This window comes from Apaloderma vittatum, unplaced genomic scaffold, assembly GCF_000703405.1.
Source record: "Apaloderma vittatum isolate BGI_N311 unplaced genomic scaffold, ASM70340v1 scaffold16917, whole genome shotgun sequence".
Classification (NCBI taxonomy): domain Eukaryota; kingdom Metazoa; phylum Chordata; class Aves; order Trogoniformes; family Trogonidae; genus Apaloderma; species Apaloderma vittatum.
Window position 1 is genome coordinate 7,094 of NW_009726890.1, and position 14,908 is coordinate 22,001.

Here is a 14,908-nt window from a genome sequence, read left to right on the forward strand (position 1 = left end):
GGCAATGGCTGTGTTCTACGGCTGTTGTTAGAGGGCTGGTTACACTGGGAGGAAGAGGAGAAATCACTTGAACGTTGTTGCCTTCTTGCGTCTTCCCAGGTGCAAGCAGAACTTCTATAACTTGGACGCCAGAAACCCCGCGGGATGCTCCCCCTGCTTTTGCTATGGGCACTCGACTGCATGTGTCAGCGCGGACAACCACAGCATCTACAACATCACCTCCACCTTCCAGCAAGGTGAAGCCCCAGCAGGACATTCCTACAGCTCTTGGGGGTGTTTGCCATCCCTTCTTGTTGAAGTGCTGGAGGAGCTGCCTGGTTCACAGCCCTCCTTGGGAGTCCCTGTGTTTTGATGGGTGGTGTAGGCAGAGACAGGGTGCGAGGGTCAGGGGGAGCGTAAGTTTGTTTCATCATGTCTGTCCTGCCATTTGGAAGGAAACCTCTATGCTCAGCCTGGCTTATTTACAGCTGTATCAGTACAGGGATATCTGTACTCCCCCTTCAGAAGTCAAGGGGTAGGAAGCTGGAGGGTTTTGGTAAGACACAGCTTGAGAAAGTTACTGGAGTCCTGTCCCCACTGACTGCTCCTTGCTGATGCTTCAGGTGCTGAAGGCTGGCGAGGTGTCCATGAAAGCGGCTCCGCGGCCCAGCTCCAGTGGTCCCCACGCCATCAGGATGCCTTCATAGCGGCAAGGAGATCAGAGCCAATATACTTCCTGGCGCCTGGTAGGTGCAGGATTGGTGAGGGGGAGAGGTGATGGTGTCCCCTTTGCTTGGTCTGATCCCATGAACCAAGGCTTTAGGAAGAAGGCAAGATTTTAAGCCTTTAATTTTCTCCCTTCCTTCCACTGGCAGCGAAATTCCTTGGGAACCAGCAGCTGAGCTATGGCCAGACTCTCTCCTTCGATTACCGCCTAGACCGAGGGGGACGCCAGCCATCTCCACATGACGTGGTCCTGGAAGGAGGTGGCCTGAGAGTCACTGCCCCCTTCTTGCCCCAGGGGAAGATCCTGCCCTGCGGTGTCAGCCAGACGTACACATTCAGGTAGAGGGGGATGCCGGGATGTTTGGGGCAGGTGAGCAATAAAGGCTGTGGCTTCAAGAAGCTCCTGGATTCTGCTTGTGATCCTTTGGAAGTGGCAAATAGTTGCCTGGTTTGGGATGGAGGCATCTCTCCTGGATGAGAAGGTTACTTTGTAAGAGGGGCAATAGAAAATCTGGTCTGAGGTTGGGCTGGGTCATGTGCTCAGGATCAGTCTCTCATGGGTGGAAGTTTTTCCCCAAAGCCTTGAGCTCAGGAGGGAGTTGGGGGAGGGCTGCTGCAGTTTCTTGATGAAGCATCTAATTTTCTTGAAACTGGTTCTACTTCTCTCCCCTCCCCATGGGCAGGTTGGATGAGCACCCAAGCAGCAAGTGGAGCCCAAGGCTGAATCACTTTGAATATCGCAGGCTGCTGGGAAACCTGACAGCTCTCTGGATCCGAGCCACCTTTGGGGAGTACAGTAAGTGAGAGGGGAGAGCTTGCAAGCACAAGGTTGGCTTCTCCTTGTTGCTGGAGACATCAAGTCTCCACCTTTGCTGAAAGGTATTTAAAAAAGAAAAAAAAAGTGCAAATGGGCAAAAATTAAAGCACAAAGAAATTGAGCAGGAGGGCAACAGTGGGGACAGCAAGGCCTTGGCTCTGGTCCTTCTGCCCGTGGGTGTTGTAACAAAACACGCTACTGATATGGGTCCCAGGCGTGGGGGATTTTCAGCTGGAGCTGCTAGTCCCCATGGGTGATCATCTGTATCTCCCTCCAGGCACTGGCTACATCGATAACGTCACCCTGGTGTCAGCACAGCCCGTCCCTGGAGCCCCCGCTCCCTGGGTGGAGCTCTGTGAGTGCCCCCCGGGGTACCAGGGACAGTTCTGCGAGCGATGTGCCCACGGCTACCGCAGAGATGCTCCCAGCATGGGGCCCTTCAGCATCTGTGTGCCCTGCAGCTGCCAGGGGGTAGGAATTTGTGATCCTGACACTGGTAAGAGAAGCCACCAACACGTTGTGCTTATAGGGCACGTGGGATCACAGGACGGCTGCCTGTGCCCTGACAATTGAGCTACAGGGCTGTGTGGAGGGCACTGAGTGGGGTGAACTCATTGACTTGAGGGGCTGGAGCGTGGGAAACACTCACACAAAACTGCCCAGAAGGGCTGTGGTCAGAAATAGGGGTAAGATGCACTCGGATCAAAGCTGATTTCAATGATGGAGAGGGAAAAAGCATTTTCTGCTTCCCAGATAGCATTAAAAATGTTTCTTCTGACTTATTTTTTAAAGGCAAGTGTGGTAACCCACCATGTTGGATGGGGCTCGGAGCAACCTGGTCTAGTTCAAGGTGTCCCTGCTCATTGCAGGGGGTTTGGACTAGATGACGCTTAAAGGTCCGTTCCAACCCAAAGCATTCTGTGATTCTGTGATGATTTTGTGCGATGCGAGTGGATATCAGCAATGTGAACATGTTTTAGTACCTGTCTTGTTAAAATAACCCACAGTGTTGCCATGTAAATTCAAAGTAACGTGAAGTTAATGTGTCAGTATTTTCCAAGTCTGAACAGGAATTTCAGAATACCTGAGCGTTGAACAGGAGGTTAAAAAGGCAACATGGGGCTCCTTGAGAGCTATAGGAGCTGTGAAAAATGAGATCCGGCCACCTTTGGGTGGTGATGGCCAGCTTCCATGCCCTGGGATGGGCTACCGGTGGAGTCTTGCTGGGCTCCTCTTGCAGGAGCAAGGCGTGGTCCTTACTGTGTGGTGAAGCACTGGTGGGCAGAGAAATGGAGCATGTATGGGCAGGCGTGGGGATCTCAAGGGGTCCAGCGGAAGATGCTGGACCATGGGTGCTTGTGCCACCAGCAAAGTGTTGCTGGGAGGTGTGGAGGTTGTCCTGCTGGGGGTGAGAGCCAACTGCCCTAAGCCCTTTCCTTCCTCCTCCAGGTGAATGCTACTCGGGAGATGAAAACGTGGGCAATAGTGTCAGCTGCCCCTTCGGCTTCTACCGAGATCCCCGGCAAAAGGCCCTGCCCCTGCGGCAACGGCCAAGGCTGCTCGGTGGTGCCAGGTGGTGAGGTCGTCTGTGACCACTGCCCTCCTGGAGCTGCTGGTAATGTCCTTCTCCAGGTTGCTTCTGCCTTTCTCCAGAGCTTCTACCTGCTCTGCAGGCAGATGCAGGCATTGAGGTGGGCCAGGAAGCTTGGAGCTGGGTGAATCATCCCATCTCAGCCTGGCTCGCACTGGAACCCCTGTCTCTAACAGGGTGTTTTCAGCCCCAAGGGCTGGTATAAACAGCTTTAGAGAGCCTGCTTGGTGCCTTGTGCGTTGGCTGTGGTGGTGAGGAGAGAGAAGATGCTGTTGTGTCAGCCCTGGTGAGGCTGAACCCCTGTATTTCTGTGGGGCAGAAGCAGCAAGGTAGTCTCTGCCTTCTGGGCAAGAGAATGAGCTTCTTCTTGTCTCCCCTTTCCCAAGGGGCCAACTGTGAGTACTGTGCCGACGGCTATTTTGGAGACCCGGCAGCTTCCCAGCCCTGCCAGCCATGCCAGTGCAATGGCAACGTGGAGCCCAACGCCGTGGGCAACTGCAACCGCCGGACGGGCGAGTGCCTCAAGTGCATCTACAACACCGCCGGCTTCCACTGCGACCGCTGCAAAGACGGCTTCTTCGGGAACCCCTTGGCCCTTGATCCTGCCAACAAGTGCAGAGGTGAGAGCCAGGGACGATTCAGAAAATCTGTGTCAGAGTGTGCAATGATGGGAAGGGAGATGCTGCAGAAGCTGAGGTTGGGAAGCAGGAGCAGAAAGCAGGACCTGGAGCACAGGGCTAAACCGTGTCGGGGGAGAGGGTGGATGGAGGATTGTGCTGGGACTTGAGGTGGGAACAGGCTCTGAACCTGTGTTGCTCCAACCTGCAGCCTGTGCCTGTGACTCGGCTGGTGCTGAGCCCTTGAAGTGTGGAAACGATGGGAGCTGCATCTGCAAGCCTGGTTTTGAGGGTCCCAACTGTGAAGAGAGCGAGTGCCCAGCTTGCTACGGCCAAGTGAAAGCCCAGGTGAGCAACTGTGCAGGCCCCAGGACCACTGAGTGGCAAGGGCTGCAGCGATATGCTTACCCTCAAGCATCTTCTACGGGCTTCCTCAAGCATCTTCTTCTGGTGCAAGTGAAAAATTGATTTTGCAGGCTGTGCCTGAAGTTGAGGTTCATACCTGATTCAAGCAATTAGAACGTGATGACCTAAAATTGCTGACCTGCTGTGCCTCATCCAAAAAATGAGCCCTCACTTTGCTCTCCATGCTCTGGGCCAGGCTGTGGAGCTGGTTCCCGCTCTGGTCTTTCTACCGTGGGTTCAGTGTCCTGCTAGCTGATGTGGTCTGGTGTGGTTGCAGGTGGACCTGTACGTGCAGCAGCTGACAGAGCTGGAAAGGTTGTTCTCAGAGGTGCAAGCTGGTGGTGGGATGGAGAGCCAGGAGCTGGAGGAAAGGATGCAGCTGGCCGAGGAGATGCTGAGGACCATCCTTGGGGAAGCCCTGAACCTGCAAGGTACCACCCACCTGCTGCCCTTGGATGGGGCCATCTGTGCTGTACCAGGAGAGGGTTTTGCTGTCTTGTGCCTTTTTGCTCAGCAATGAGTTTCTTTCAGCCTTCCTCTTTCTTTCTCACCAGCCTCTGACAGGTCTCTGGAAAGCCGCGTGGCCAGGATGAAGGGTCAAGGGGCCAGCTCCCAGAGCCGTTTGGATGAGGTCAAGGCAACAATGGAGAGGCTGAGGTCTCTCGGGAGTCAGTACGAGAGGCAGGTGCAGGACACACGACAGCTACTGGAGAGAGCTAGGCTGGACCTGGACCGCAGCAGAGCCGCTCTGCGTCGGGTGGTAAGAGCATCCTTGTGTGACACGCTCCTAGCCTAGCCCGGGGCTGAATTAAACCCATAGAGAAGGCAAGAATTTAACACACTGTAGTTATATTCGTTTTGTGAGGTGCACAAGATTTTCTGGTGGCTCTTTCTATGGGGCTGGGGTGTGGACAGGTGCTGGCAGGAGTCTTTGCGGGGCTGGGAATTTTTAACGTGCTGCAGTTGCCTCTTTCATGGTTGAATAGGATGGAAGGCAGACAAGAACGCTCATGTCTCTCTTCCTCTTTCATCAGACCATTCCTGTTTCGAATGTTCCTGGGAGCTCGAATCAGTTCTTGATGCTGGCCCAGGAGGCTCTGAGACTGGCTGACAGGTGAGTCACTCCTGCTGTTGGCCAAGAGAGAGGGGAGAGGGACTGAGATCCTGCTGGGCACCCAGGACGTCCTTGCCTACCTACCAGGCTGCAGCTGCCACGATCTCTGTGTCAGCCCTGGACCTGGGAAAGATGCAGTTGCTGAGCTGGCTTTGCTTCCCAACAGAGCTGTCCTCCGTTGTTTTTGAGGGTGGTGTTGAGTGTGTTTTAGAAGCATCTTTGGGGTCAGAGTTTGGGCCATTGGTGTTCGGTTGGAATAGGCAGCATCTGCCTCTATCCTGGTGCTCCTCCACCCAGTTCCTCATCCACCAAACATGCAGGAGGGACAAGCAAAACATAGGTCTCCTTCTCAGACACGCTGCGTTTCCCGAAAGGGTACAATCTGGCATTGCTGAATGCAATGGGGAGGGAAGTTGGTGGAGAAAACTCAGGTGGGAAACCTTTCTCACCCCCTCTTTCTTCCTCCCTTTACATTCCAGCCACATGCAAGCTGCCAACGCGGTTGATCGAGCGGCGACAGCGGCTCGGGAGGACGCGGCGCAGGTGCTGGCCTTGGTGCGTGCGGCTGCCAGCGGAGGAGAGGTGGCCAGCTCCCTGCAAGGGCTGCTTGGGACGTGAGTGCAGGCTGCGTTGCAGAGGGGACGTGGGAGGGAGGATAGGGCAAGGTGGTCACAAGTGTCTGTGCCCCCTCCCCAGCGGAGTCGTGGAAACATGTGGTTGGGAGGCAGGAAGGCAGAGACTTTACCTGGACTTTGGTTGCTGGTACATCTAAGCCGTGGAGATGGAGAGTTGGCAGTTGTGGGGAGCATGTACTTCCCATCACGCAGAGCACGATGCTCCTGAGGGCCTGCCCGATGTGTGTGAACGGGCTCCCAGGGGTGACTTCCAGACATGGTTGCAAATCTGGGCTGAGTTTAGCCCCTGTGTTGTCTGGGAGGCTCTCCTGGTCAGGCTGGTGCCTCTCTAGAGCCCACTGCGATGCTGAGATTTTGCTGGTGGGGTGTGAGCAACAGCCCCAGATTAAGTTAAGGAGCTGAACTGGACTGTGCAGGAGGAAACATCTAGTGGTAGGACAGGGACTAGCAGAGCCACTGAGGAGCCTGTGAGGGTTCAGCCAGTGGGAAACACCTCTGGTTTCTGGAGCGAGGGTAAGGAGCCAGCGGACGTCCTGCTTGGCAGAAGGGCTGGGATGTGCGGGATGTTTGTAATTAGCTTTCCCTGCACAATAAATCAGCACAGGGCCTTGGAGAGCATGAACAAGTCAGTGTTGGAGGCAGCATTAATGCTGTGGTGGTAGGTTGGCAGCTTGGCTGATAGTATGCTCTTCAGCCTTATGTTGTCTGTGCAGGTACCAGAATCTCAAGTCGCTGGCTGGAGGCCTGAAGGCTGAGGCTGATGGGATGGCCTCCGAGGCAGACAAAGCTTATCAGGACAGCCTGATGCTCCTCAGCTCCCTGTCCCGCCTGATGAAGACTGATATCTGGTCTTTTGAGGTCAGGACTTTGTACCTGTAGGACCCAGAAGGTCCCCTTTTGCTCTCTCCTACACCCTCCCTGCTGCCCTGCCAGCAGCTCAGCCCTTCCCAGGGCTCCATCCCCGTTGGAGACCTGTTGGATATGCATCTCTCCACCCTTTTGCTCTTGTAGCTGCCTGTGGCACATGGAGTGAGAGACAAGCATCTGTCACTGCTTGTCATCATTCCTGGCAATCGCTGAGGAGATGCTGGGACCCCCAGGCCGACATCTCTTCTCTATATTTCAGGGGGAGGCAACTCAGCTGAAGCAGGATGCCAGTGCTCTCCTGAGCCTCGTGGACACGTCCATGGCCCAGTACAGGCAGCTGCAGAGCCGCACGGGACGCTGGGAGGAAGAAATCAAGCAGCTGTTACGAAAAGGAGAAGGCGAGAGAGCGGTAAGAAGTTGGCTTGGGGGGACTGCGGCTTGAGTTGTCTTTAGCCTGAGCTGGAGCCTTGGTGGGACGCCTGTGGCACCCCTGCTACTGCCGGCTGTCTTAGCTTTTTTGCCAAAGGGGATTTACCCCCTCCTGCCCTTTCTCATAAGTGCAGCCGCTTGGGCTCGGTCTTCTGGACCTGGTGGGAAACCTCACTGTATGCACAGAGCTGCTGGTGCAGGGTCTTACCTGCACACCTCCTCCATATGAGGTAGGTCGAAGGTCTGCTCATGAAAATTAGAGCTAAGATCACTCGAGATGGCTGGAGCTGGTTGAGGAACACTGGCACAAGCCTCTGCTGACAGATGAGGCTGCGGTAACCTTGCTTCAGAGGCAACAGCAGGCATTTGGGACTAGGCTGATGGGTCCTCTCCCCCAGTGTGGCTCCTTGCAGACAGATCTGGAACTATCCTGTGCTCCCATACCATGTCCTTCATCTGCTCATTGTGTCCCTTTGGCCTGTCACAGACATTGACACAGCTGCTGTCCCGAGCCAACCTCGCCAGGAGCACAGCCCTGCAAGCCGTGAGCGCTGGCAACGCCACCTTCTACGAGGTGGAACAGATCCTGAAGAGCCTCCGGGGTAACGACCTAGAAATTCTTCCTCTCTCTTCTCTTCTGGGATCTCACAAAGGTTGCAGAGTTTTATTTCCACATGTGTTTCTTTCAGAGTTTAACCTGCAAGCAGATGACAAGAGAAGGGAAGCTGAAGATGCCATGAGGAGGCTGCCAATTATCAGCAGCATGGTCACAAGTGCCAGAGAGAAGACAGACCGAGCTGAAGCGATCATGGGCAGCGCCACATCCGAATCCAAGGCGGCCAGCAGCGCAGCAGGGGAAGCAAAGGAGATCACTGTGGGGATTCAGCAGGTGAGGTCAGGCCCCAGTGCTATTGCTGGTAGAAAAAGGTTTGGAAGGGAGAACCATGGGAGCAGAAGGGGATGGTTAGCAACTTCATGGTGGTCCTGAGGCGTTGACTTTCAAACCTGATGCGTTGACTTTTGGGCTGATGTTCCTCTACAGTGGATCCTGCAGATACCACAGTTGGCTGTGGTTAAGTGGGTGTGTGTGGATCTCTGCAGGTATGTTTGACCCATGAGGATCTCTGAGACATTGCACTGTACCCACCTCTTGATGACCAAGGGGATTTTTCCACTTCCACAGTCGGAGTCATGGGCAGGCTTGTGAGCTCCCAGAATTGGTGTTAGTGGGTTCAGTTCCCAGATGTGTGCTGTAATTCCCCAGGGATTTGTTGATGTGTGCAGGATGGGTTGAGCGATGGTCATAGAAAGAACTCCTTGGAGCAGCTGATGAGGGGAACATTAAGAACATGGGACAACCTGCGATAATTTTATGTCCTTGTAGAAGGAACCAGTTTCCACCAGCTCCATGTTCTGGTGCACTCAGGCTGATTTCGGCCACGCGCTGCCCCTCTGAAAGTGCCTTTGCCTTCCCCAGGAGATTACGCGGCTGAAGGTGGAAGCCAACAAGACGGCCGATGGCGTCCTCGCCCTGGAGAAGGCAGTGGCCACCTTGCAGCGTGAGGCCAAGGAAGTGGATGATGAATTTGAGAGGAGGCTCTCTGAGGTTGAGGCGGATGCTGCTGCTATACAGGAGGTGGGTCCCCATCGCCCTTGCCTTGCCCTCTTCTCTGTTGACTTTTGGGCTAGAGTTCACCTTACAGCTGCTGCTTTGCCTTCTTCAGACAGCAGAGGAAGCTCAGACGGTCCATGCCAAGGCTGGCCGGGCAGGAGTGGTTGTGCAGGAGACGTTGAGCGCCCTGGAAGAGCTGCTGCATCTGATGAGTAGGTTTTGCACTGCTGCAGTAGGGCATAGTTGGAGATAGATCCCTTCAAGGGTGCTGGGGGCTATGTGGGAAGCTGCCTCAGATGATATCTGTAAACGGACTGGGCAGTGGGATGGAGATGAAGTACCTAGAAAGATCTAGTGCTCAGCATCCATGAACTGTTCCCTCTTGTTTTCCTCCTGTGCAACAGACCAACCTGGTGCTGTGGATGAGGATGGCCTGAGGCAGCTCGAGATGAATTTTAGCAAAGCCAAAACCAGAAGCAAACAGCTGAAGGATGAGGTGTCAGTGCTGGAACAGACAGCTGCACTGCAGAAGACGCGGGTGCAGACACTGGAGAGCAGCATTGATAAGATCCTGGCAGATATTAAGAACCTGGAGGACATCCAGAAGAGTCTTCCCCCAGGCTGTTACAACACAAAAGCCATCGAATTGCCATGAGCGAGCTCTGGAAAGGCTGCAGCACCTGCCAGGCTGTGAAGGCAGGAGAGCCTGGCCCAGCTGCCCTCCCCAAACCCGGCAGGCCTGGCTGTGTTTGACTGTGTTGAACTGATCCTTGCCCTCAAGTTCAGCGTGGTGGCTGAAGCTCGCATTGTCATGCTAGCCCTGGAGAGTCCCTGATTTTCAAAGCGGTCCGTCCCTCGGTCACAGGAGGAAGGAGTCGCCTGGTCACGTGAAGGTGCTACTGACTGTGCAGCATCCCATTCCTACAGTATTTCTGAGGTGCAGATGGGGGTTGCTTGGATTTTTGGGTGTTTGCATGATTCAGAGACTGAAGTTCATGGCTGAGAGGTTCTCCATCCCTTGTGGATCCCCTCTTCTGGTCTGGCACATACAGAAGGACTAGAGTCCTTGCTTTTGACACTGCCAACACCACCTCATTGTGTCTTCTGTGGGGTTTTCCTAGCCTTTGATAGCTCAGGAAGCAGGGAAGTAAGCAGTGTAAAGTGACAACTGGGGGGGTGAGTTTTGGTCTGTGACACTAGTGATGCTTCACCGTGGCTTTCTCCTCCCAGCCTGGCCAGTCCTCACCTTGCTGGGAGTTGTACTGGTGTGGCTTTTGCTGTGGCTTGGAGACTCGGCATCGGAGGCTGCTACTGACCCTTTTCATAGAGCTGCAGGTCTTCCTTGGTGCTACTCATTGACGTGGTTACTGTTTTGCTAAAGGGAATTAAAAAGAAAATTGCCAGCTGGTTTCGAGCTCAGGGTGATGTGCTGGATGGAAGAAGGGGATTCCAGGCTGGCAGGTTAGCAGAGGAGAGAACTGCTGTAGCTCCTCAAGTGGAAAGTCTTTTCTGCTCCACCTGCTCCCTTCAGCCAGGAGGAGAGGGCCCTCTTTCTTTCTCCTGTACATCTTTCTGAGTCCCAAAGCCGCTGGAGGCATGACTTTCTTGTTAAAGCTCTTCCTGGTAGAGCATAGGTCTCACTACCATCCCTTTATGCACTTAAGCATAACCTTTTCTTCAAAGACCAGTTGGTTTGGTACCAGGCAGCTTCCTGCTGGAGACTTGGAAAAGCAAGGTGGTGTCCCCTTGGCACAAGCACCCAGGATGCTACAGCACTTACCACAGGAATGGGAGCTTTATCCAGGGGTCTGCAGCCACAAGCTCTCATATCTGAGACCCCAGGCCCATCCTACCAGAGTGCCAGCACCCTGATTTGGTTGGTTTAAGAATACTGACAATGTCTTGAATGTGTCTCTGCCTCTGGTTTGGTGCTGACCGTTTTTCCCCTCCCTCCTTCCCACATGGTGCTGGATGTTTCTCAGAGGCTCAAGTAATTGTCCACAGGGTTTTCTGCCGTACGTCTGAGCAGAGCTTGGAGGAACTGAAGACCATGGTGCTTCCTTCACCCACCCACAGCTTTCTGTAGGTCCAGCTTCATTCTGACACAGCTCTCAGCTTCCTTTAGATGCCATTTCAGGGGGGGAAAAAGAGACAGTAGATGCTGGAAGTCAGCTCTGCTGAAGCCCCCTGATGTGCCTGGTGGTGAAAGGAGAGGTCCTACTTTTGAGGGACCCCTCCAATTCTCTGATAAAGCAGCACCCATGCTTTTGCTTGATAAGGATATACCAAGTAATATATCTGCCTTATACTTTTATTTAAGTGAAATGTATTCTTGCCTCTGGCATGTCTTCCTTCTACCACTGTACAGCGTAGGGATGGGTATTATGGACCTGACTTGATTTTACCATAAGTTGGGTTTTTTTGAAAAGGAGAAGACCAATAAATAGTGAATATTCTTGTTTGGACCTAGCCTACTGGTTTATTTTCTCTAGCTCCCTGTTTTGGGTGAGTTTCACCATTGGTTCTCCCAGCAGCGCAGCCACTTGCACTCTTCATGCTTATTCAGTCTTGGGGCTGTTTGGAAATTACTCCAGTAACATTTTTGTTTTGTTTTGTTTATTACATAATTTAAACATTTTGCTGATAAAGGTGGGTTTTTTTTGTCAATGACCATTTTTTTCATATAGCAACAGAAGAAGAAAAAAAATTTAATTAGGCTCCAAAACTATTGACAAAGGTGAAATCGGTGGCATGGCAACTTCAACCCTTTTCCCTCCCCCCTGTTTTTTTTCTTTTTTTTCTAAAAGGCGTTTGAAGTTCGTTTCTCTTTCAGCAAATTGCTCTGTTTAAAAGTGGAGGTTCAAAGACCAAAACCCACAAGCTCTTTCCCACCCCTCCCCTGCACCCTGGAAACCCCAGTCCTCACCTCCCCGGTGGTCACGTGGATCTTCAGAGATGGTTTAATTTTTTTTCCTTTTCTTTCCATACCCACCCAAAGACATTTTCCAAACCAGTACCAGAGCTAAACAACCTGTTACAAACCCCCCCATCCCTCCCACCCCCGTACTGTGAGTTTTACTGAGCGGATACTCGAAGGCGCAGGTAAAACTAGTAAGACAGAATATACTCATCATCATCCGTACCACGACGCTACGTCTCTAAGGCATGCTGTCCTAACCACTTGGCTTCCACTGCGTCCCATCTCACATACCTGAGGGAGGGAGGGAGGATCTGAGATGGCTCTCAGACATGCTGCCTGCCTTCCTTCTCCATCTCCTTTGTTTTATTTCCCTGTGTCTTTTCCTCAGTTAAAACCCACCGTCCTTCCTCCCCCTTTCAAAGGGGCATTGCTCCCTTTGGAATTTAAAATTCCTCTCTATGTATGTGTGGTTTTTGGAGGCTGCTTGCTACCATTGTTTTTTCTTGTCTGGAGCTAAGAAATGTAAGTGATGTCTGGCAAGGATAGGCAGCCGCTGTCTGAAATAACTTCTGTGTTCGGGTGGAGAGGGAGGAGACACTGAACACGTGAGAACAACGGGTGCAGAGGAGTCTAGCTACTGGCTTACACACGTTGGGTGTCTTAAGGACGCGAAGTCCCACCACAGGCACCTGCCCAATGTGTTGGCTAAGGGAGCTCAGTAAGGTGTTGCTCAGCAGCTCAGACTGGCTGAAGACCCCGCCTGGAGAAGAGATGTCTCTGCACTCCCAAGTCCCACAAGCTTTCACCACCTTCTTTGCTTTGGCGTCTCCGTATCTCCTCACGCTAAGGGATATGTACGCAACCACCTGGAGATATCAGAGCTGGTGCTGAGGAATTCAGCTGCCAAGTTTATCACAGTTTCTGAACAAGCCTCCCCATGCAGAGGGAAATCCCTGGCATGGAAAGATCTCTTCTAGCATTTGGGCAAGTCGTATCACTTCTTTCTCTCTTGCTTTCCCTTCTGGGAAGGGCTGTGCCCTCCTCGAGAAGTCTTGAGCTACTGCTTCTAAAACCCTGCCCACTCCAAGGAGCCTGCATCTGTCCAAAGTTACTTTGTCCAAAGTTTCTTGCTGCTACAGAGCTGCCAGCAGCACCCGGCAGGTCACCAGATTTAGCGCAATGTCTCATCTTCGGAGCTTCCATGAGAGCTGCTTGTGATCCTTTGTAGATGTCAAAGGGGAAAAAAAGTAAGTACAGACCTTTCCCTGAAACGCCCTGGAGGTCTCTCAGCCTTCAGGTGTCTCGACACAACACTGTCCCTTGCTGGGGACCCACAGCTAGGGCAGTGCCGCCCTAGGAAAGCCATAAAGCCAGCATGGGCAGTGGTTGTGCTTTGGGAGAGGATGGTGTTGTGGACCCTAGCCTGACCCTAGTTAGCACTAATTTGTGGGCTTATGTCCAGGAGCTATAGGCAGCAGGGCTATACACAGAGCCATCCAAGGTTCGATAGAGCCAAGGTGAAGAGTAAAGCAGGACTGGGCCTTCGTCCATCTGTCTGCGACTTTTCCCAGGGGTAGTGGAGGGTCCTTGCACCCTAAGGATGCTCAGCAGGGCACCTGCCTGCTTCAGCAACCCTCTTCTCCACAGGATTTAAATAATTGTCTCTTGTTCTATGTTTCCTGCCCCACTTTTTAATGCGAGCATCTCCACTAGGAACCATCCCTGGCTTCTGGGGGCACATCACAGGCAGGAGAGCCGGAGCCTGGCATGTCCGTCCCAAGGGATGTGCAAAGTAGCCACAGCTGGTTTGGGAGAGGGAAAGTGTCATGCATTTAATAAACTCTTCAAGGAGATTAAGAGAGTAGGAGCAGAGGGAAAATGGGAAATTTACAGACAGAAATGGAGATTTGGAGGCTAGAACACCCAGCCCCTATGAAGTTTAGCCAAGTTTGGGGCAAATCCTCACCAGAGGCTTCTTCCTCCCTCATTTCTTGGCTTCATAAATGGCAAGTCCCTTTCTAGATGCCATAGGTTGCTTCCTCTGACACTGGATCAGAGTAGAGCATCATCCCAATTCCTCTGGCCTAGGAGGTGACTCAAGGTGAGTTGGGTTCACTTGCAGCCAAGGAAAGGTGAGACATGACATTCGTCCTAGTAATGCTTTGACAGCAATGCTTGCCAAGGCCTCTGCCCCCTCTCCATGATTTCTCAGGGCCGGGAGGATTTTGTTAGCTGGGTTGTCCTACTGCCAGCCTGAGGAGGTTCACCTGCTGTGAGGCATCAAGCTGCTTAGGTTACAGCTGCTCTCTGTCAACCACAATTTGTTTGGGCACTGTGCCGAGAGGTCCAAAGGGCTCACACTAAAACTATGTAAGAAAAAAAGAGTCCACCTAAATTTATTGAGCTTTAAGTACTCTAAGATGATGCAGAAGAGGAAGCCCCTGCTCTGAGCATGCTGGGAGGATGGACCAGGGGGACCATTTCCCAGTGACATGCTGGGAGGAGGGTACCAGAGCTGCCTCCCCTCAAGCGTATCACTTTTTTACCGGTTCCCCCCCTCCTCCCTCCCTGCATATGAGGGAGAAGGCGGTTACTTGAAAAAAGAGACCAAACAGTTCTCCTCGGGGCTGTGCTGTGGTTCCCTGGACATTGCTGCACGATGGAGCGTAGGCGCCGGGGGTGAGGGACAACATGGGCAGGAGGCCATGAAGTGGGGAGAGAGATGGAGACAAAGACTGAGAGAGAGAAAAAAGAGTGATGGAGAGCAGTAGGCAGGCGGGACACGAGGGCTGTCTCACTGCAAGACCTCTAGCGCTTAGCCAGAAGCATTGATGTAGAGCTGGCTCTTGAGGATGTAGTCAATGACAGGCTGGCAGAGGTAATCCACGACATGTCCGTCCCCATGCTGCAGGGCCAGTCTGGGCGTGCAGGGAGGAGAGAAAAGGGGTCAGAGCACATTCGAGTGGATCAGGTGGCACCTTGGTGTCCCCACAAATGGAGGAGCTCGCTAGGGGCACCCTTCTTCCCACCCCGCAGGAGACCCCCTGTATCACCCACCTGCTTTTGGTAGAGCTGACGACCGACATGGGGTGGTTCGAGTCATCCTTCACCACAAGGATGTTGTTCTGCAGAAAAAAGGAGGGAGAAAGGAGTGAAGGGATGGCCCAAAAGTGGTCATCTGCGCTGCCCGGCAACC

The 14,908-nt window shown here is 53.1% G+C and overlaps 2 protein-coding genes across 2 annotated transcripts in view; one reads left to right on the top strand and one right to left on the bottom strand.

Moving 5' to 3' along the window:
- LAMC2 (laminin, gamma 2) overlaps positions 1-9,447 on the top strand; it is a 13,232-nt gene extending 3,785 nt beyond the window's left edge. Inside the window, 20 exon segments of the mRNA XM_009873474.1 lie at positions 2-236; positions 603-725; positions 855-1,044; positions 1,389-1,501; positions 1,800-2,018; positions 2,972-3,047; positions 3,049-3,137; positions 3,500-3,733; positions 3,942-4,078; positions 4,413-4,566; positions 4,690-4,895; positions 5,170-5,249; positions 5,729-5,863; positions 6,598-6,742; positions 7,011-7,160; positions 7,668-7,782; positions 7,870-8,069; positions 8,658-8,816; positions 8,905-9,004; positions 9,197-9,447. Coding sequence (XP_009871776.1) covers positions 2-236; positions 603-725; positions 855-1,044; positions 1,389-1,501; positions 1,800-2,018; positions 2,972-3,047; positions 3,049-3,137; positions 3,500-3,733; positions 3,942-4,078; positions 4,413-4,566; positions 4,690-4,895; positions 5,170-5,249; positions 5,729-5,863; positions 6,598-6,742; positions 7,011-7,160; positions 7,668-7,782; positions 7,870-8,069; positions 8,658-8,816; positions 8,905-9,004; positions 9,197-9,447 — 3,111 coding nt within the window.
- A 5,050-nt stretch (positions 9,448-14,497) lies between these two features.
- NMNAT2 (nicotinamide nucleotide adenylyltransferase 2) overlaps positions 14,498-14,908 on the bottom strand; it is a 6,556-nt gene continuing 6,145 nt past the window's right edge. Inside the window, exons 9-10 of the mRNA XM_009873475.1 lie at positions 14,770-14,837; positions 14,498-14,630 (exon numbers count right to left, since the gene is read on the bottom strand). Coding sequence (XP_009871777.1) covers positions 14,528-14,630; positions 14,770-14,837 — 171 coding nt within the window. The 3' untranslated portion in view covers positions 14,498-14,527. The remainder of the gene's footprint in view (positions 14,631-14,769; positions 14,838-14,908) is intronic.